We start from the raw sequence: 21,248 nt of genomic DNA on the forward strand, positions 1-21,248 counted from the left end.
ATGTCCATAGCACAGTCGATCTCCGAGGAACATCTCTCCCCTTCCATAAGGACTTGTTTGGCCTCCTCTTGATTAGAGTCTGTTAAGAGGTCCACAAACGGTTCCATGTCGCACCACATCTGGCGGTCATACCTGCCGAGAATGGCTAATGAATTTGCTGCCCGAACCAACAAACTGGCCATGGTGGAAAATCTCTTCCCCACATTGTCCAACCGCCTGCCATCCTTATCCGGAGGTGTAGTCAAAGGCGTCGAAGGATTCTTGGACTTGCTCTGTGCGGCTTGAGATATCAGAGTCAGGCTTTGGTTGTCCAAGGAGACATGCAGGACTGCCCTCAGGGGCCTTGTATTTCTTCTCCAGCCGGGGAAGAACCGGGATGACCGTTGCCGGGTTCTGCATAACCTTTATCCCCTCATTCCATACATGCTCGATGATAGGAATTGATCTGACTGACTTTCTGTACTGCGCTTTAAAATCGTATAGGAAACAGTCCGACTGTTTCACTGTGAGAGGCAGCCCAAATCTTGTGGATGCACGCTCCATAAGATTATGGAACCCCCCAATATCTGCCGGCGGCGACACGTTTGTGTCCCACCCTGTATCATCCGGATCTTGCATTCCCGTATCATCTAGATCCACATCCGGATCCCCTGGATCCCCTGGATCAGTAAGTGGGACCACGTGCCCCTCATCGTCTCCATCCGTATCCACATCCTGTGCGTCGTCATCGGCAGGTTCCGTAAATGAAGTTTGAGGAACCACTACTGGTACCACTACTGGTGAAGTACGTGGGATATTCTCAGGAGGAGGAGGTAAGTCCACTGGCGGCCCGCGCGGGACCACAGATGTAGATGGACGCAGTGGTTGAACTTCAGGGCGTGACGGAAATCGAGCTCTGTAATCCTGCAACATCATCTGCAAGTCCGTAACCAGAGCAACTGGTAGAGATATCAAGTCCTGTCGCAAAGTCTGAGGACGAAATTCTTGCTGAACATATTGCTGTTCCTCTTGCTCAGCTTGCTCATAGTACTTCTCCGTTTCAGTGTCTTGCTGCTTTACATGCAGCTCCGAGGGACTGTAGGCGTCACCATACTGCTCCTCCACATCCTCATCTTCCGATTCATCCAGCAGCATGGATGGTGGTAAAGGCGTCACTTGTCTAGGAGATGTCATCTCCGGTGTAATCCTCAACTTCTGTATCGTAAATCCAGAAATTTTACTCGTCGACGGTCTCGTCGACGGTCCCGTCGTCGGAGGGATCACCAGCGTCGACGAAATAGACGACGAACCCATCGACGGCACGGTAATCTTCGTCGACGGAGTATGAATCGTCGTCGATAATACGGTCGTCGAAGATGCCTGAATCGTCGTCGATGGTAGGGTCGTCGACAAAGCCTTTTTCTTCGTCGACGGTACACTCGTCGACGGAGCTTTCTTCATCGTCGACGGGACAACTGTCGAAGGTCTCGTCGACGAGCTCGTCATCAGCAGCATCGACGACGACGCCATCGTTGTCATCTTCGTCGTCGAAACCGTAGTCGACAGGATCTTCATGGAAACTGTCGTCGACGACGAGAATGAAGCTGTCGTCGACGAAACAGGAATAGATATCGTCTACGGTCCCGTCGACGAACTCAAGGAAACTGTCTTTGGAGTGGTAATCGTCGTCGATGTACCTGCTTGAATCACCGTCGACGGACGCTGCTTCTTCACAGGAACCAACTGTGAAATCCTTCCTGCAGAGTGTTTCTTCGCAGGCTTTTCCTTTTGGGACGGAGGCGAAGATATTGAAACCTCCTTTTTATCCCTAGAGGCTGTGTCCACACCAGCAGCCTGTCCCTGCCTCTCCTTTACACTTCCGTGAGGAGATTTTTTGGGACCAGCCTCCTCAGACCTTTCAGAGATCCCATGAGGGGTTTGACAGGGGGTTCTTCAGAGGTGGAGGGAGATGACCTACCCCTCTTCCTTGATCTCCTGGAGGAAGTGCCAGAAATTGAATCTTCCTCATCTGACGAGACAAACTCCTTTCTGGTCTTCAGTTTTTGCAGCCATGTCAGCAGATGACCCTCTCTGTCTCGTAAAGTCTTGGTTGAAAGAGTGTGACAAATCTTGCAGTCTGTGGCCTTGTGCTCCGGGTATAAGCAGTAAATACAACTGTCATGCTTATCTTCCACGAAAAGCCTCTTCTTCCCACAAGAAGCACAGGGCCTGAATAAGGCTTTCTTCTCCTTCTCTGACATAATGTCACTATAGATGTTAAAAGTAAATTCTGAAAGAACAATGAGAAAAAACTGAGCAGAGCTCAGTGGAGACTCCCTAGCACAACGTGCGGTAGAAAAATCTGAGGCTCTGAGCTCTCTCAGGAAGGTTCCAAAGGGTGAGGCTGTGCTGATTGGTCCTGGCAAAAGTTTGGACTCTTTTACACAAAGAGGGTGATATACTACAAAATGAGATGAGGCCTAGGCCGATTTTCTCTTTTGTTTCTATGGTTATGATATATTTACCGAGGCTCCCATTCCGACGACAGGGAATGATACAAAGCATGAGAATCTATGAAAGTTCCAATACTGGGGTAAACCACAGTTTCTAAGCATTGGTTTGTCTTACAGTAATTTATTTTTGTTCAAATGAGCATTTGGTTAATGGCCACTACCAGTCAGCACAGCCAACATAAAATCTAAACACTGAAAATAAAAGTCAAGTCATCAACTAATTTGTACCGAAATGGCAAAACACTTAGGCCAACGTGAATTAAAACCATTTTCCATAAACAAATAAGGGGGCAAAACCCTTTCCTACTTTAGGCCATATGGTGATGGACGTACAACCCTGCCATGAGTGTCCTAACGCTAATCATGTCTGGAATCTTAATGCTGATTTTTGCAGTCATGGGCTAACATGGATCACACATGTGCGCTATGACACAGGCCTTCCTCATGGATTGCGGTCTTTTAGATAAGGAGGGGCACCCAAAGCATAAGGAGAATCCCTTGATCTTTTGGTCATGTTCGACTATACCCGCTGCCAGTTCCCCGAGACCAGGACTTCGACCCTAGTATCTGCTGCCTCCAGTTCAAGACTGCTGTATACAGGTTTTCTGGTTAGGCTTTTCTTTCCGTTTGGGCCTAGTTCTTGCCTGGTAATTTAGTAGGGTATTTCTGCCCATTACTTTATTGGGGTTATTTGTGATTATAGGCACTTCTTTTTGGGAGGGTTACACTAGGTCAGTAACTTTCGTTGCGCCTACCTTTTCCTGCCCAGACGCAATTCCTGCTCAACCTGACAGCCCCTCCCACCTCCCAGGACTACTTATGGAGGCCACTGATCGGCCCGAGTGAGTAGCCCTTGATCTTTTTGGTCGTGTGTAACTCTTCTTGCTGCCAGCTTCTCGAAACCAGGACTCCAACCCTATTCCCTGCTGCTTCTAGTATGAGACCGCTGTCCACATGTATGCTGGTTGGGCTCTTCTTTCCGTTTGGGCCTAATTCTGGCCTGTTAATTTAGTGGGGCATTTCTGCCCATTACTTTATTGGGGTTATTTGTAATTATAGGCACCTCTTTTGGGGGTTACACTGTGTCAAAAGCTTTTGGTGCTCCCACCTTTACCCACCATTTTTCTTCCCTCACCACTCCTCGCACTCCTGCCTCCCTGACAGCCTCTTCCACGACTTCTAATGGAGGCAGCCCTGCGGCAGCACTGCCGGAGCACCAAAGGCAAGCTCGTCTGTGCACTTCAGTGCCTGGACCGCACCCAGCAACAAGACCCCTGAACCTCCTCCCAATATACCACCAAGGAGAACTTGGCCCCGGACACTGAAGCAACAGCTACTTCACTTTCTCCCTGGGATCAACCAAAGGACCCTTCACCTGCCGCTTCTCCTGGGACACATCCCACGATGCTTCCCGCAACGTTTCCACTCAGAAGACCAAGAAAAACCCAGAACCGCTCCAATGCATCCTGCTCAACGCCCACTCCCTCTGCAAACGCACCACGGCAATCTGGGGCACCATCACCACACTCTCCCCTGACTTGGCCTTCATCACCGAACTGTAGCACAACCCCTACTTGAATCCCATCACCACCGCCACTCCCGACATCTACAAGGTGAAACACAGCGGGGGCATCACCATCATCCTCAAGGAAATAATCTGATGCACCGTCATCAACGACAACTCAACACCTCTAATGGAACACCTCAACCTCAGACTACAGACCAACACTAAGACCATGATATGAGGCACCCTTGCCTACAGAGACCCGAGAACCGACCAGCCTTCTGCAACACCATCTCCAATCTCTTCCCCCACTAGCCATCTACTCCCACCACTGCATCCTCCTTGGCGAACTCAACTTCTACGTTAACAACCCCAACTCCACCACCCTCCAGGAGAACCTGAACAACATTGGCCTTTCCCAACTGGTCACCGAACCCATGCACAAAGCTGGACACAAACTCTACGCTGTCTTCACCTCCAGGGACAGAATCACATTCACCCAGGTCACAAAATTCACCTGGACCAACCACGTAATCGTTCACTTAATCATCTCCGAAGCCCAATATACCATCACCAAACACCACAGTATCACCCACCGCAGCTGAGGCAAGGAAACCAAGACTCAATGGAAACAGCCCCTAGGTGCCACACAACCTGAAACTTAAGCAGATCTTGACCAAGCCGTCCAGAACGTCTTCGCCTGGATAAGTGCGCCGACAGAGTTGCATCGCTGAAACCAGCAAAAGCCAACAAAAGGAACGCGTTACTTACCTGTAACTGCGGTTATCCAGTATTGGTATCTTTCATAGATTCACATGCCTAAATCCCGATGCCTTCGCATCAACAGGACTGTTTCTTATATGACTTTAAGGAACCCTTCAAGAAGACCGTCCGGGCAATTCCGATAATAGATTATATTTGGGACCAGGGCATAAAGATAATGCAGAACCCTTCATCAATGCCACCGGTTCTACCACGCCTGGACAAGAAGTATAAAGCTCCGGACACTGCTCCGGTTTGTCTTACTTGCATGTGAATCTATGAAAGATACCCTAATACTGGATAAGGAACGCGTTACTTACCTGTAACTGCGGTTATCCAGTATTGGTCTCTTTCATAGATTCACATGCAAGTAAGACAAACCGGAGCAGTGTCCGGAGCTTTATACTTCTTGTCCAGGCGTGGTAGAACCGGTGGCATTGATGAAGGGTTCTGCATTATCTTTATGCCCTGGTCCCAAATATAATCTATTATCGGAATTGCCCGGACGGTCTTCTTGAAGGGTTCCTTAAAGTCATATAAGAAACAGTCCTGTTGATGCGAAGGCATCGGGATTTAGGCATGTGAATCTATGAAAGATACCCTAATACTGGATAACCTCAAAACAAGCCAGTACACCCCAAAGCTCAGAGCCACCAGGCACATCAGCTACCAACTCGAGAAATTATGGCACGTCACCAAGGGCCCCTCAGACAGAGCTGCCCACAAAGCAGCCCCTTAGCATCGACCACCTACACATCAAGTAAGCAAAGAGATCAGCCATCACTGCATGCATTGGCACAGCGGCCAACCACACGAAGGAACGCTTGAAAATACTGAAGGAATTCTCCAACCCGACAGCCACAGAGAGCACAAGAACTCTGAGACACCCTCTCGGACCACTTCCACAGCAAGTCTGTCACCATTTACATCAACTTCGATCCCCAACCTACCACCATCTAAAACAACTTCAACCCCCAACTCACCACCCTCAGCCTCGACAACTTCAACCAACCAGCAAACACCAGCCGAACGATCACCACTATCATCATCATGTCACCCATCCACTGAGGGGCGCTCTCCAACTCCTGCCCCCACCATCTCTTCAACCTCAGAACCAACCCAATCAGCACAGAACTCCCCAACATCCACAATACCTCCATCTCCACAGCAACATTCCTGGACAGATGTAAACATGTTGAGGTTAGACCCCTCCCCAAAAATCCCTCTGCCAACCCACAGCAACCTCAAAAATAACCGACCGATCGCTCTGCTTCGCTACCCAGCCAAAATACTGGAGAAAGTCATCAACCAACAGCTCACCAAATGCCTGAAAAAAAAACACCTACTTGACGCATCACAGTCAGGATTACGGGCCACCCACAGAATTGAGACCGCACTGATTTCAGCCTCAGACTACATTAGAACTCTCCTCGAGAGTGGCCCTGATCTTCCTTGATCTCTCTGCTGCGTTCTACATCATCTCCAACCACAGCCTCACTGACAGACTCTACATCGGCATACACCAGAGCGCACTCAAGCGGATTGCATCTTTTCTCAGAGGATGGCACAAGGAGCATTCAACTGGCCAAGGATCATCCCTCGGCCCCACCCTGTTCTACATCTACATGACCCCCTCAATGACGTTGTCAGATCCCACAGACTCAACAATCTCCTTCTAAGACAACACTCAACTTATCCTGTTGCTCACAGAGGACCCCGCCAACATCAAAAACAACTTCTGCAACGCCATGACCACCGTAGGCAATTGGATGAGAGACAACTGTCTCGAACTCGACTCTGACAAAACAGAAGTACTGATCCTCGGGAAGAACACCTCCATATAGGGCCACAGCTGGTGGCTAGCAGAACTCGGACCAACAACCACACCAACAGACCATGCAAGCCAACTGGGCATTATCCTCGACAGCCAGCTGCCCATAAAACTACATGTCAACGCAGGTGCCTCCTACTGCTTCCATACCCTTCGCATGCTCTGCAGAATCAACAGAAACACCATCACTCAGGCCCTTGTCACCAGCCGCCTCGACTACGGCAACGCCCTCTTCGGCAGAATTTCCACCCAGTACATCGCCCCCACCTCAGAAACATCCACTGGCGGCAACCCATCCAGGACAGATGCCAGTTCAAGATCCTCAAAGCCCAACATAACTAAGGACCGTCTTACATCATCAATCAACTTAACTTCCACCTGCCCGCAAGACACCTGTGCTCTGCCTCACTCGTGCTCGCACACACATGCCGCAACCACAGCTGCAGGGCTGCTCCTTCTCCTACATCGCTGCCAGGTCCTTGAGAGACCTGCCCCTCCACCTCTGAATGTCACCCTTCTTAGGGGACTTCAGAAAGAAACTCAAAAGCTGGCTTTTCGACTGAGACACTGCACCCTCAGGGTCTAGATACCCCAAGGGGTGACAGTGCTGAGCTATACAAATGCCGATTGATTGATACTATCATAGTGGCGAAAGGTTACTGCATTTACCAGGAGTTACTAAAGTATACAAATAAAATACACTCAAATAAAATAATCTCAGCCACTGGTGATTACACAGGGCGGCATCCCACTCCATTGTTATTTTACACACCATGCCACCTCAGTTTGAACCCAGCCAAATGCAAATCAGTTTTGTCCCTGCTCCAATTGGAACAGATCAGCCCAAACTGCCAGGCCCTCCCTGAAGTGGAACGCAGAAATCTTACCCTTGTGTGGGTGGATGATGATGTGCCACTAACTTTCATCCAGCTCCTGTTGAAGCTTCTCGAGAATAGGCCTCTCCTCTGGGTCAGTTGCCGTCATCTTTGGGGTACAGGAGTTTTTGACATCGGTTTCTGAGTCAACCCATGTGTAGGCTTCAAAACTGCGGTGCAGACATACGGGTCGCTGTGGTCGCGCCACTTGGCAGGATCCAGTCTTGGCTCAGATGCCTTGCTACTTTGTTGACCAGAGTCCCAGGGGATTGGGTGGGGGACTGAAGCACACTCAAGCACGGTAGTGGCTTATGCATGAGGCTGAACACCTGGCACTCGGACGGGTCGTACTCTGCTTCAACGTGAAGCCACTTAGGAGTCTTAGAAAAGGTTTAGGTGTTGACTGTAATTGCTTGTCACAGGATGGTCTTCAGAGAAAGGCCAGGGTCAACAGAGGTAGATGGGACATCCTAGGGCACCTCTTCACACAACACAAACCAATGTCTAAGGGGCGGGAGGGGGGGGGGGGGGGGGGGGGACACATTCTGGGGCCAAAGTGGCTCAAATTTGAGTGCGGGCATTAAAGAGAGACCGCATGTCTACTGGTTTCACGATCCGGTCTGTACAGAGTAGAGGAGGAATACATGCCAGCAGATGTACTCGGGACAAGTGTCACCTGCGTGAAGATCAGGTTGCAAAAGATGTCATTTTGTGCTTTCATGGCCATGCATATTGCTGTCCCAAGATCATGTGGCAAAACTGCCGCAATTCCAGAAAAAGTAGTAATAGAAAGTGTCTGGTGGTACAGCGGGGATTACCTCTTCCTATAAGGTTTGGGAGTCTCCATATTCTGTGCTGGGACCAGCACCCCTTTGGGGCTTGTCACGAGACTATCATCCAGGACGTAAGAGAAACAGCGCTCACGTAGTTCTGCCTTAAAGACTAACAGCAATTTTAAATGGTTTCAAATGAAGTACCCACCAAAGAAACGAGAATTGGGAGAAGTGTGCGCGAGACAGACCTGCTGGCATCGCTTATAATCTTCACACTCTAAGCGCAGTTCAAACGATTAGTAATTCAACTCGGGGGAAACCAGATCGAAAATAAAACAAGGCGGTAGAGGAAGAGACGCCATGCGCAAGCAAAAGCGACGCCATGTGCGTGCAGAATAGCCAGTCCAGGTGGGCGAGCCAGAAAGGAGACAGGGTGGGGACCATAAAGCCTCACTCCAAATGAAAAGCGTGCATTTAGCATAAAGTGTGACGCGCGCGAATGAAAAGCAGAGGTGGAGCTTCCACCCCACTTCCAAAAGAAAAACCGACGAAAGCAAATCCCACACTACTTCCTCTTTATACAAGCCCGTGGTTTCAGCTTGGTTCCGCCCCTGTCCAGTTTTTGTTCTGGAATATATTTTAATTATATCTTTTCACAATGCGTAAAAAAGTAAATAAAGAGGAGTTTTCCTTGTAGATGGAATGTGAAGCTGCACTGCAAATATCCACTGTGTCTACTGACACATTCATTTATGGGCATCATTTGCGTAAGGTCACCTGCCCAAAACCTAATGGATATCCCACTAGGTACAACACAAAGCTTTTGGACTGAGATATTTTATTCTAAGTGCGTGTTCCTACAGAACTCTCTCCGGTGCCATCTTCTACTGGAATCAGAATGACAGACGTTTGGAAGGGGGACTGAAGCATGCCTCCGGACTTGCTTAGCAAGAAGCACTCATCTCCCTTTGCTGCCTCCACGGACCGTGGTGCTGTGAAGCACTTGGTGGATGGTGAGCGCTCCATTAACAAACACACAGACATGTCACAGACACCCGCAAGCATTTTAGGAAATCAAAGTACACAATGGACAAAAAACAATCCTTGTAGTTTTGTTATTGAAACAACAGTATTCGCATGCAGGTAGGCATACTACATTTGCTTGTGATGAATCAATAACTTTGTTGCACTTTAGTGGTTGGCCTGTGAGAATATTTTTATACATAATTTCTTTTTTGATGCCTTGAGGCATATAGATTTGTGCATATTTTAAAATACCACGATAATGCTTGAAAAATCGAAACCAACAATGTCCCTTGTTCTTTTGCCCATACCAACAATGATTACTCACATAAAATGATAACCTGATAACTAGCCCCTCTCCCAACAGTGAGCATAAGGAACACGCACAATACCTGTTGAGCCTGTAAAAGGTGCCCTCTTCTCGGAGTCCTTCCCGTCTGATGGTGAACAGAGGAGACTTCACTTCTTGTGGCATGTATTCACTGGCTTCACTGAGGGAAGAAATAGAGGGCATGTATCATGGAACACACAGACATGCATAATCATGATCCATTCCCAGGAGCCACATACTTGACCTCTGAGAATGTATTTCAAAACCGCCAACATGTGCAGGTAAGAAAGCCATCTGTCCACCTAACCTGCAAACTGAAGTATATTAGAAGCCATCTTCATTGAACGTGGACTGCATAAACCACTGTGAACCTTGTGAACTGGACAAACCCCCTCCCCCCACAGGGTACTTTATGGTCAGCCTGCATTAATAGTGTTTCACATCACCAATCAACTGATACAGTTATGACAGTAAGGTTCATAGAGAGCAGCAAGTTCAACAGTCTTCTTGCAGACCTTACTGCTCTTGTACTGGACACCTCAAAGCAGGCCCAGAGCTATCATCGGCCTTGAATCAAGCTCTGACTATAAGCGGAACATTCACGTCTAGAGTCAGGGCTTATCAATGTGCCTGAATTGTAAATGTTCTGCTGTTTATACACTGTGACCCCAAAGCAGCTCATTAAATAATCCAGGAAACGGACATGTGGGGGCTACTCTACAGGGGTTCAGACCAGGTGTAAAATTGAACAAAGACATTCATTCTTGTTATGTTATTGGTGTTTTTATAGGGCGCTAATTACCCATGAGGGTATACAGGCTCTCTGTAACCAGTGTGTGAGGCCAGTCCTGAAGTGTTTCGTTGAAAAGCCAGGTCTTCAGCTTCTTGCGGAAGTCAAAGAGAGAGAGGGCTTGGTTGTGTTGTAGCAGGTCGTTGCATGCTTTAGGAGCCAGGTATAAGAAGTTGCAGCCCCTGTTGTGTTTTTGTCTGTTTGGGGAGTTTTCTAGTGAGAGACCAGCAAAGGAGAGGTATCTGAGAGGTCGGTGGAAATGACTGCAGCTATCTAGATAGGCAGGACCGGTTTTGTAGAGTGCTGTGTGAGTGAGGTGTTTGAAGTATGCGCACTTGCGTATCAGTAGCCAGTGGAGTTCCCAAAGGTGTGGTGTGATTTGGGCTTGGAATTGGAGGCTGAAGACCACTTTGGCGGCTGCTTTTGGATAGTCTGCAGTCTTCTTGTGAGTTGGTTGGCTATCCCTTCATACAGGGTATTGCCATAGTCTAGTTTGCTGGTAAAGAGGGCTTGGGTGATCATTTGCCTGGTACTGTCCAATAGTCACTTGAAGGTTTTCTGCAACATCCTTAGGGTGGTGAAGCAGAACGAGACCACTACGTTGAGTTGGGCGGTAATGTTCAGTTTGTTGTCTGTGATGACTCTGAGGTTAATTGCTTTTGAGGAGATGAGGGGGCATGTTGACGGTTTGGATTCTTCCAGTGAAAAAGGAACAGATTTATTTGAGGGTGTGTCCTTGGATGTCCGATTTGTGGACTCCTTGGATAAAAATGGGATGGGTATGGTGTCAAAGGCTGCAGAGAGGTCTAAAAGAATGAGGTTTACAATTTTCCCCTCTATCAAGGATCATTCAGATGTCATCTGTTGCTGCTTTTGGGGTGATTTCTTTACTGTGGTTGAGCCTAAATCCTGATTGTGTGGCATCGAGAAGTAGGTGTTTGGCGAGGTGGTCAGAAAAAAGCTTATTGATGGCTTTTTCAAAGATCTTGACTGGGTAGGCAAGGAGGTATATTGATCGGTGGGTCTTTCAAATTACTGTCTACTACCATTTATATTAGTATCACTACATCAAAAAAAATTACAAATAGGCGGACAGTCGACTTACCTATCAGTTAAGAACGTCCACTTTGTAAACGAAGGAACCCACTCTGGGAACTCCCAAGGTGAATGATGCTCTTCTCTACTGTTAAACAAAGTTTTTCCTGCATTAGGACGCTTGCTGATCTCTACTAAGACATGCAACATCACAATTTACAAAACACAATACCATTAAACACAAGATGGTCTTAAAGCAACACAGTAAATCTGATTAATAAAGTCAAAGCACTGACAAATCGGTGAGCGAGAACCCAGGAATGAACATCAAACACTTATTAAAAAACAATAAAGTAGCAAAATCAAGAGCTTTTTGTGTATACCGCTTACAAATTAAGAAGGCCAACCACGTGCTAGAGTATCATCAGAAGATCCTCAAAGGTTAGCACCAGAGGGGTTTTAGGTGTGTCTCACATACAAGCACAATCCCAACCAAATTCATCTCTCCGAAAAGGCAATTATCAAGAGCTTAGCTAGGTGAACGACCATCCTCCGACATGTCTGTTTAACTCTTGAAGGTTCCAAGACAAGATACTACATGATCTATGTATGGAATTATGTCATTTCTGTCAATCTTTGAGATACTTCAGTGAAGGAGGCATGTGAAAGAAATTAGCATTCTTTTGAAAACGTTAGTAAAAGATTGTATATTACCTGCAACATTTGAACGTTCTTTTTGAAATAGGCTGTTATTGGCCATTTACAATATTTCAGAGCTTATTTTCAGCCTAGCACTGGTGGTTTTGTCAGACGGATGTACAAACAGATGAATCTTGCGCAGCAGTTTTAAATTAGAATTAGGCACCACAGCATTCTTCTACTGTGTCACCTGTTTAATAGACCAAATGCACTCCCAGAGTCTTAAATGTACTTGTGTTTGAGATGCAGAAGATTTGCTGATAACATTCCTGAATTGATTTCTGCATAGCTGGTTTTGTTATCTATGCTGAGCCTGCGATAATTCATTTAAGTTTCAATTTCCTGGAAGATTTAATCTATCCTCTTTGGATCCTAAAAGGGATTTCTGTAATGGGTGTAGTCTGTTATTATGTGACAATGTATTTTTACATTTATGTATTGAAAGATCCTATCTTGTTTACATATTTCTTTAACATAATTTATGGGCAAACTGTTTAATACATTAAATTCAGAGTATTAATAGAAATTTACTCTTTAAGTCAGTAAAACAGAACATATTTTTAATTTCTAAATTGACATGCATACTAAGTGTAGCAGTGCAAATTCATATTTTTTTTCCTTATTTCTTTTGTTGTTTGGATTATCTAATAGGTGCCTGTGTCGCCACAAAGCGGGATGCACTTCGCCGAATAGCCTTTTTCATTTTTTTTAAAAAGGGCATCACTGAGTCAGTTAGATCAAAGCAGTTATGCCTCATAGTTCAATAACTTATTTTGCTAAAAAAGATTCAGACTTCTCAATAATTAGGTCAATATAAAATCTCACTGATATTCAATATACCCAATACGCTCATGAATTTGATTTAAAAATAGTACTCCTTCTATATTATTTATTCAGAATATGTTAAACTTCCCCATAATTTTCCATAATGTGTTACATGGTTTATTCTACCATTCTGGCACTTGATCCTGAGAAAACTTACATTAAAGCTCAACCCAACTCTGAGGTCTCAAACAACTTTGTGGTATATTTTCAAGATAGCCTTCCTTGACTTGGCATCGAGGGACTCCATAAAAACATGCCTGTAACACTACTTTGAAAAAAATAATAATGGAGCGGTCTCATAGGATGTGGTGTGGGATGCATCAAAAATTGTATTTCAAGGAAAGCGGATATAACACACAGCCACTTTTACTAACGGCCAACAATAAAAAAAGCTGAACACGACTCCTAATTGAAACCAATAAGAGACAACACAAATCAGAAAGATCACAGAAAATTTACAGGGAACAAAAATTCCAGAAGAGAATCAGAATACTATACATGAAGGATACTGCGAACAAATGTAATATATTAGCCAAAAATATTGCAAAAAAAAAAAAAAGAGGATAAAGCATATATAATTTTAGCTTGCCCACAAACACGGTGGAGATCGACAGGATGTGGCTTAAATGATTTCACATTCCCCCATATCAATCCAGAGATCATGGCAGAACCTGAGAGAGCCGTCACCCTTGAAGAGGCAGACAGTGCCATAAATGGTTTAGTAAACAACAAGGCCTCAGGACACACTGGTTTGTCAATAGCTTTTAATAAAGCATACAGTGAACTATCAACAATACAACTGACTACCGTTTTTAACTCATTTCTAACCGCTTACACAGTTACCAAATCCATACTAGAATCTATGATTACCATGTTACTAGATAAAACCCCAATAGACTATACCTCATATCGTCCTACAGTTCTACTAAACTTCAACATAAAATTCTTTACATTTATATTTGAAGCTCACTTAAACAGTACCTGCCCACTGCTGGTGCCTGAACTTCAATAGGGGTTCCTAAACGCCCCCCCAAAAAATCATAACACAAGACTGGTAGTCTACTGAACATGGGGAGAAGAAGGATACTTCTCTCACTTGACGCGGAGAAAGAACTTAACAGAGTCGACTGGCAAGATCTACATAAAGTCCTAGCCAAAACATGATTCGCCCCAAAGAGGATCTCACTCCTTCTAGCTAGTTCTAGTTCTCCCTCAGGTAAAATTAAGGTTCATAACATAAGTCATTCCCACCAATCTCCCTAACAAGGGAGAACAACACAAGGGTTCCCACATTATAATATATTATAGCCCATTTTTCCTTGGGTCTGTTCAAAAGATCCATCACCTTTCGTAAATTATTCAAGATGGTCTTTAGGAGCATTATTATCTAGAATGAGATACGCAGCCTCAGTTAGAAGCCCCTATTATGATTTAATTACCAAATAAACCAAAATCTATCCACATACATCATCTTAGATCCGTTTGGGTCAGCTACATTGACATATATATTATAATTCACACTTCTACCTGATATTATCAAGAAGTGAGCCAATCCAGTCGGTTTTGACAGTATTGTCACTGTATTAAATATAAGAATGGGTACATAATAACATAGGAGGCCTCTATGTATAAATATGCTATCTTTTATCACGTTATACTACTTATCTTGCTTAGGCATTGCTGTATTGTTTACCAGGATCTCTCGAGTTACTGAATTTATTGTCACTTGATTGGGCCACGCTTTTCCTGTTCTGTGTGTTTAATGCCCCGTAATTAGGAACTTTTCCTTTCCTTCTTCCCTTATTTTTCTGTTGGGAATATTCTAAAAGCAAAAAATATACGTATAAGGCCACTATCCCTACATCATACATAAAGCAAGATTCTTTTACTCTTTACTGACCTTTTGTATAGACGGAGGTATATTCTGTTACTCTCTGTCAATATTTAGATAGTAAGTTGAATTCGCTGGTTTCACATGGCCCTCATTATTGCTATATTTCAAATCCATTTACCGAACCAGCGTTATTGGTTTAGGTATAAACAACCAAATATAATCCTGGCAGCTATATTTAAAAAAAATTACAAAAATGAAACTACCATGCTTATTTGGTCTATCTTTGACTGCTTCCTTATCTAGGTCCATATCGTTATTGCTTTATTTGATAGAAACAATAAGCCCTTCCCATGTTATTAATGCCGGTGTTTTTATATATTAAAGCGCCGCCAAACGAGTGCGAGATCTAACCCAGGCTCTCCCCACCACTGAAAGAGACCTTGCAGCAGCGAGTGAAGACGCCATTCGTTATCCACCAGGCACCGGCGTCTGAGTTCGTCTGCCCTGGCGTTCAGAGAAACTGCCAGGTGTTGAACCACCAGGGACATGCCTTGATGTTCCAGCCATGTCCAGAGAGGAAGAGCCTCTCGACACATGGTCCACACCCCACCCCACCCTGCTTCTTGCAGTACCACATGGCAGTGGTATAATCTGTGAACACCTGCACCACCTTCCCTTTGAGAGAGGGAAGGAATGCCTTCAGTGCCAGACGAATCGCCCGGAGCTCCAGCAGGTTGATATGGAGCCCGGACTCCGCCAGAGATCAGACGTCTCTGATCATCACCTCTCCCAGATTGCCGCCCAATCCCAAGAGTGACGCATCTGTCACCACTGTGAGGTCTGGTTGGTAAAGGGAGAGGGATCTGCCTCTGACCCAAGCTTGGTTCGTTAGCCACCACAGCAGATCTTGATGTAGTCGGAAGATTCCCCTGATGCTGCACCGACTGGAACTTCAGGTCCCACTGCAGAGCCCGCATATGCCATCTAGCATGCAGGAGGCAATGAGGCCCAGCAGCCTTAGGGTCATTCTCACCGAAATCCGGGATAGAGGCTGAAACATCGGTATCATAGCCCGAATATACCGGACTCGCTGCTCGGGAGGATATGCCCAAAACTGTGCTGTATCCAGAATTTCTCCAATGAAAAGGAGAGAGAGTCAGGTGTGACTTCGGCACTTTGATAGTGAATCCCAGCGAGTGCAGGAGGTCCCCCGTAGTCTGGAGGTCGGAGACGACAGCCTGGGGCGATCCAGTTTTCAACAGCCAGTCGTTGAGATAGGGGAAGACTGGAACCCCTGATCTGCGCAGATAAGCTGCGACCACCGCCATCACTTTTGTGAACACCCGAGCGGTGCTGGTAAGGCCAAAGAGGAGCACGGTAAACTGAAAATGCTTGTGGCCTACTGTGAACCGTAGATAGTGCCTGTGGGCTCGCAGGAGGGGAATAAAGTATGTGTCCTGCAAGTCCAACGCTACCATCCAGTCTCCGGGGTCGAGGGAAGACATGACCTAAGCCAACGTGAGCATCTTGAAATTCTCCTTCCAGGGGAAATCTGTTGAGGGCACTGAGGTCCAAGATAGGACGTATGCCTTTGTCCTTCTTGGGTATCAGAAAGTAGTGGGAGTAGCAACCACGACCTACTTCTGGCACAGGGACCCTTTTGATAGCTCCCTTGGCAAAGAGCTGCAACTTCCTGGCGGAGAAGGGCCAAGTGATCCTCCGACATGCGATGGAAGGATGGTGGCATTGAGGAAGGTGTAGTGTAGAAGAGGAGGGAGTACCCCCTTTGGCCTATCTGCAACCCCCACCTGTCCAACGTGATGTTTTGCAAGTGGGGGGAGGTGATGGCGAATCCTGTAACCCACTGGCCTCTGGTGGCCCTGAAAGGTCGTACTAGGAGGGTTTTAAGGCTGTTGCAGGGGGGGTTATGGGTGGACTGGCCAGCCCCCAGACCCGCGCCGCTGGGTCCCACGTCCACTGCTGGGCAGCTTCATGATACGGTGGCTAGACTGGGTCAAGCGTGGTGGGGCTCCCCTTGCATAGCCACGAAAGGGGCGAAGAGCAGACTGCATGGGGCAAGAGGCTCCCAGATGACACATACCCACAGAAAACTGAGGAGTTTGATCATAATAAGGGGCTCTGGCAAATTCACTCATCCACGGCACATTAGGATAGGTAGGAACTAGGTAGAAGCCTAACTATACTAATATGCAAGCTTATAACCTATGTAACAGCACAATCATTGAACTGTTCATTTTCTTTACCATGCTTGTGATGCTGATTACTCCCTTTTGTTTCCATCTACTGATAATTGCAGTGCAAGTATTTTACACAAGAATCCTATTGCGTCAATAAATATTTGAAGTGTCAATTTGAGTATTTCTTGTGTCTTCCTTTGGGCATGCATGAGTTACCAAACAAAAGGACTTTAAATCTGTTTCCATGATTTCCTTGGAGAGTGGGGTTGTCATGTTCTGAGGTTGCATATTCCACCTGTTACCTTGCTAGGTTAGGGGCTCAGAGTGCACTGTGAGCTAGTCAGGACTAAGGTTAACATATCCGGATGGTGTGCATTAACTTAGTCTTGCGCAGTGTTGAGGTTTATGTTGTCCAACAAACACACAGATTTACTAATAAAGAATCTCCGCGCCAGAAGGCTGATATGGATGTGCGTCTCTGCCGGAGACCAGACATCATTGATCTCCACCTCTCCCAGATGGTCTCCCCAACCCAGAAGCAATGCATTCAACACTACTCTGAGATCTGGGAGGGGTAATGTAGTGGGATCTACTGCTGACCCAATCGCAGGTCTGCAGTCACCACTGCAGATCTCTTGCAGTCTCCTCCGAAACATGCACCGGACTGGAAAGGTACACTTAGGGCTGTGTCCGCTGGGATTTTTGATCACACTGCAGAGCCTGCATATGCCACCTGGCATCCTTGGCCAGCAGGATGCCGGAAGCCATCAGTCCCAGTAGACTCGAGTTGTCCTCACAGATTCAGGACAGAGGTTCAAACATCTGGATCATAACTCAAATGTCCTGGACTGTCTGCTCCTTGGAATAGGCACGAAACTGCAGCATGTCCAGAATGGCTCACATGAAGAGCAGCATCTGCGAAGGAATCACATGTAACTTCCACATGCCGATTGTGAACTACAGCTAGGCTAAAAGGTACATTGTAACCTGGAGGTGGGTGAAGACCACCTGGGCGAACCTGCCTTCAACAGTTAGGCAGGCTTGACAAGCTAGGGGAAGACTAGGATGCCTTACCTTCAAAAGAGGGCTGCGAGCACCATCATAAATTTTCGCAAACACCCGATAGGAGATGGTGAGGTCAAATGGAAACACAGCAAATGAAAAATGCTCCTCACCCATCGTGACTCACAGGTAGAGTCTGTGGGAATACAGGCAGGGCATATGGAAGCATGCGTCCTGCAAGTCCAATGCTGCCACCCAGTCTCCAGGTTAGAGGGCAGGCAAGACCTGGGCCAAGCTAAATATCTTGAATTTGTCCTTCCGCAATAAGGCAATAGATCTAAAATTGGACAGAGGCATCCATCCTGTGGCTCTGCTATCTTCGAAGCGCTCCTGGGCGAATCGACTTCACACCCAGACAGGAAGTGAACGGCATGTTCATAAGGCTGGCATGAACTACTGCAGAAAATCCAGTGGACAGGATCATATGGCTCTACAATGCGCGTCAGTGGTATCTAACCCGCAGAGGATTGTAAAGCAGCAATATCAAAAACATCCTGCATAGTCTGCGAGCGGATAGCACTGGCTTCTTTTCAGAAGAAAATGCTACTTGAAATCCTCGTTCTGCATCACAAGTATCCTCACTGACTTCATAAACTTATTTCCACCAATGCACAGGGACTCAGGAACACTATATATATCTTGGGTATCCTCATTGAAGTCATAAAATAATCCACCCACCCCCCAGGTTGTCAATACTTTTCTATTTTATCATTTCACAAGATGCTGCTGGTTTTTTCAAGATATAGTGAACTTTTTTTGTTGTTTCACTCTATGACCTGACAATCTTTCTCTGCATATTTCGCTACCAAGGAGGAAAGTTTAAAACGTTGTTTAGGATACTGTGACACATACGTTCAAAATGTATTGTCTATATAATGGAGGAGGTGCCACCTGAATATCAATTAGGTGTCTACCAGCAACTAAAGATTGACACATATATGAGGATACCTATGAAGCAGAACCAGGATTACAAGTAACATTTTCTTTTGCATCGTATGATCCTCACTGATGGCCATAAACGTAGAATAGAATAGCAAGCATGTTCGTGGTTGTCAATAAGTTAAACAAACAAGAACATGTAACCTTTCAAAATAGGAGTCTCACCAAATAAATTCTTCAAGGCTACTTGAACTACTAAGTCAGCCCTAGAATCTTCTTATAAACAATGTTTCATTGTGTGTATTGATTTCCAGGTAGCTGATTTTACAAATCTTTGTTTACTGAACATTTATTAACCAAGCAACAGAAGTTGTTTTGCTGCTAGAATAATGAGCTTTGTTTTTCCTGGTAGTCTTTCATTTGGAATTTGTTATTAACGCACAAATGCAAGAAACTATCCATCTAGTGATGGACTGTTTAAAATAAGCCACACCGGTCCTGAGCAGACCCTTGTCAACAAATAATTTATTTAATTTATGTATATCTTTTGTTCAATCTGAGTAAAATTTGAGGAATCTAACATCCAATAAATGCAAGGATCTCTCTACTGATGAAGTTGGACTGTAAAAAAAAATACTGGCAAAGACATTGTCTGATTTATATATGAAAATTCGATACAACCTTGGGGGGAAAAAGCAGGGTTTTTTATTAGAACTACTCTATTGTTCTGGAAAAAAGTGCAGGGCTAAACTGGCGAAAGAGCTTGGATTTCACAGACTCTTCTCACAGAGGTAATGGCTACCTTTCATGAAAAGTGCTGCAAAGAGACTTAAAGTATAGGCTCAAATGGAGGAGCCATCATTTTTTAATAAACCAGATTCAAACCCCAAGAGGGTGGAAGTGGTCTAATTAGAGAATAAGTTTTCTTCAGTCTTTCTAGGAAGTCATTGATTGGAGTCACTGCTCTCCCCCCACGCAGCTCTACCGTTAAGGCTCTGCCCTTAGCGGCAGCTTGAGCTTCAGGTAGGTGTTCGAGGCCCTCCACCCGCAGGCTTCTTCCTGCCTGCGCCTCATGCCCAGTGGTCTAATTTAAGAGCACCATGCTCTTCTGCTATTCCACTCTGTTCTGTGTCTTTTCATCTCTTTTTTCTGCTTTTCGTGTCTTTGCCTTTTTATTCTTTTTTCTCTTTGCCTTTTTATTCTGTTGCCTGTTTTCATTTATTTCTATTCTGCCTTTTTATCATTCTGCCCCTTCCCTCCCCGCTCCCTCTTCCCGAGCTCCCAGCCGCTGCTGCCCCCTCCCCCCAGCGTGTTGCTACCACTCCCGCCTCCCAGCTGACTGCGCTCCCACTGACCCCTACTTAACGGAGGCCGCGCGCAGCGAGCGCACTGCTGGCACACCAAGGGCAAGCCAGTCTGCGCCTGTCCGTGACTCGACGGCCACCAGCGCCAGGGACCCTGTTACCCCACCGCTACGGCCCCTGCACTCAACCCCAGACCCAACATCAACTGCCAGCTCTCGAGGGCGAGCAACACCTTGGGTTCGATCTCCTGACGCTGCACCTTCACCCACCTCTGGACCCAGGCAGCCTCCTCCAATGCACCGGATGCCACCGCACACAAGCCACTGAACTGAATCCTCCTCAACATACGTTCCATGCACAGACACACCGTAGAAATCTGGGACCTCCTCTAAACTCAATCGCCCGACGTTGCCTTCCTCACAAAGACCTGGACCAATGCCAGCTCCGCACCCGACGTCACAACCGCCATCTGTAAGAAAGTGCCCTCTTTTTGCCAACCTGCTGATGTACTTTGAGTACGTGTACCCTGGGTTCCTGCCAAACAGGTACCCCAGGGCCTATGTACTTTCTCTAAAACTGCACTTAGACAAAACCCAATTGGCACTCTGTGGCCACATGTCAGTCCATTGCAAATGGCACCAAGGGCACTGTGACCAGGGAAGAACTCCACAGGGTGCACCACTTATTGTGCCACCTTTAGAGGCCCTGTATATGTGTACACGTGCGTGCGCGCGCACACACACACACACACACACACACACACACACGCACACGCACGCACCTCCCCCCACTCCCCCCCCACTCCTCCCTCCCCCCCCTCCTCCTCTCTCCCTCCCCTCGGTCGAAAGCATGCTGCTCTTGGGGGTCTGAATCAATGCACATCCTGGGACGAGGTGCCAAGCCTCCTACCCCAGGATGGGGAGGGTCCACGAAGGGGAAGCTTCAAAGGCTTACCGCCTTTGTGAGCTACCTCAGCCCTTTGCTGCTTCCAGCAACTGTCTCCCACTGGTTCTGACCATCACTTTGGGCGT

The 21,248-nt window shown here is 46.4% G+C and overlaps 1 protein-coding gene across 5 annotated transcripts in view; it reads right to left on the minus strand.

Moving 5' to 3' along the window:
* GTF3C2 (general transcription factor IIIC subunit 2) overlaps positions 1-21,248 on the minus strand; it is a 906,867-nt gene that overhangs the window by 749,699 nt on the left and 135,920 nt on the right. For all 5 annotated transcript variants that reach the window (XM_085613289.1, XM_085613287.1, XM_085613288.1 and 2 more), the window contains 2 exons: positions 11,487-11,564; positions 9,653-9,751 (listed from right to left, as the gene is read on the minus strand). In XM_085613289.1, coding sequence (XP_085469415.1) covers positions 9,653-9,751; positions 11,487-11,564 — 177 coding nt within the window. The remainder of the gene's footprint in view (positions 1-9,652; positions 9,752-11,486; positions 11,565-21,248) is intronic.

The sequence above is a fragment of the Triturus cristatus genome, chromosome 6, assembly GCF_964204655.1.
Source record: "Triturus cristatus chromosome 6, aTriCri1.1, whole genome shotgun sequence".
NCBI lineage: Eukaryota > Metazoa > Chordata > Amphibia > Caudata > Salamandridae > Triturus > Triturus cristatus.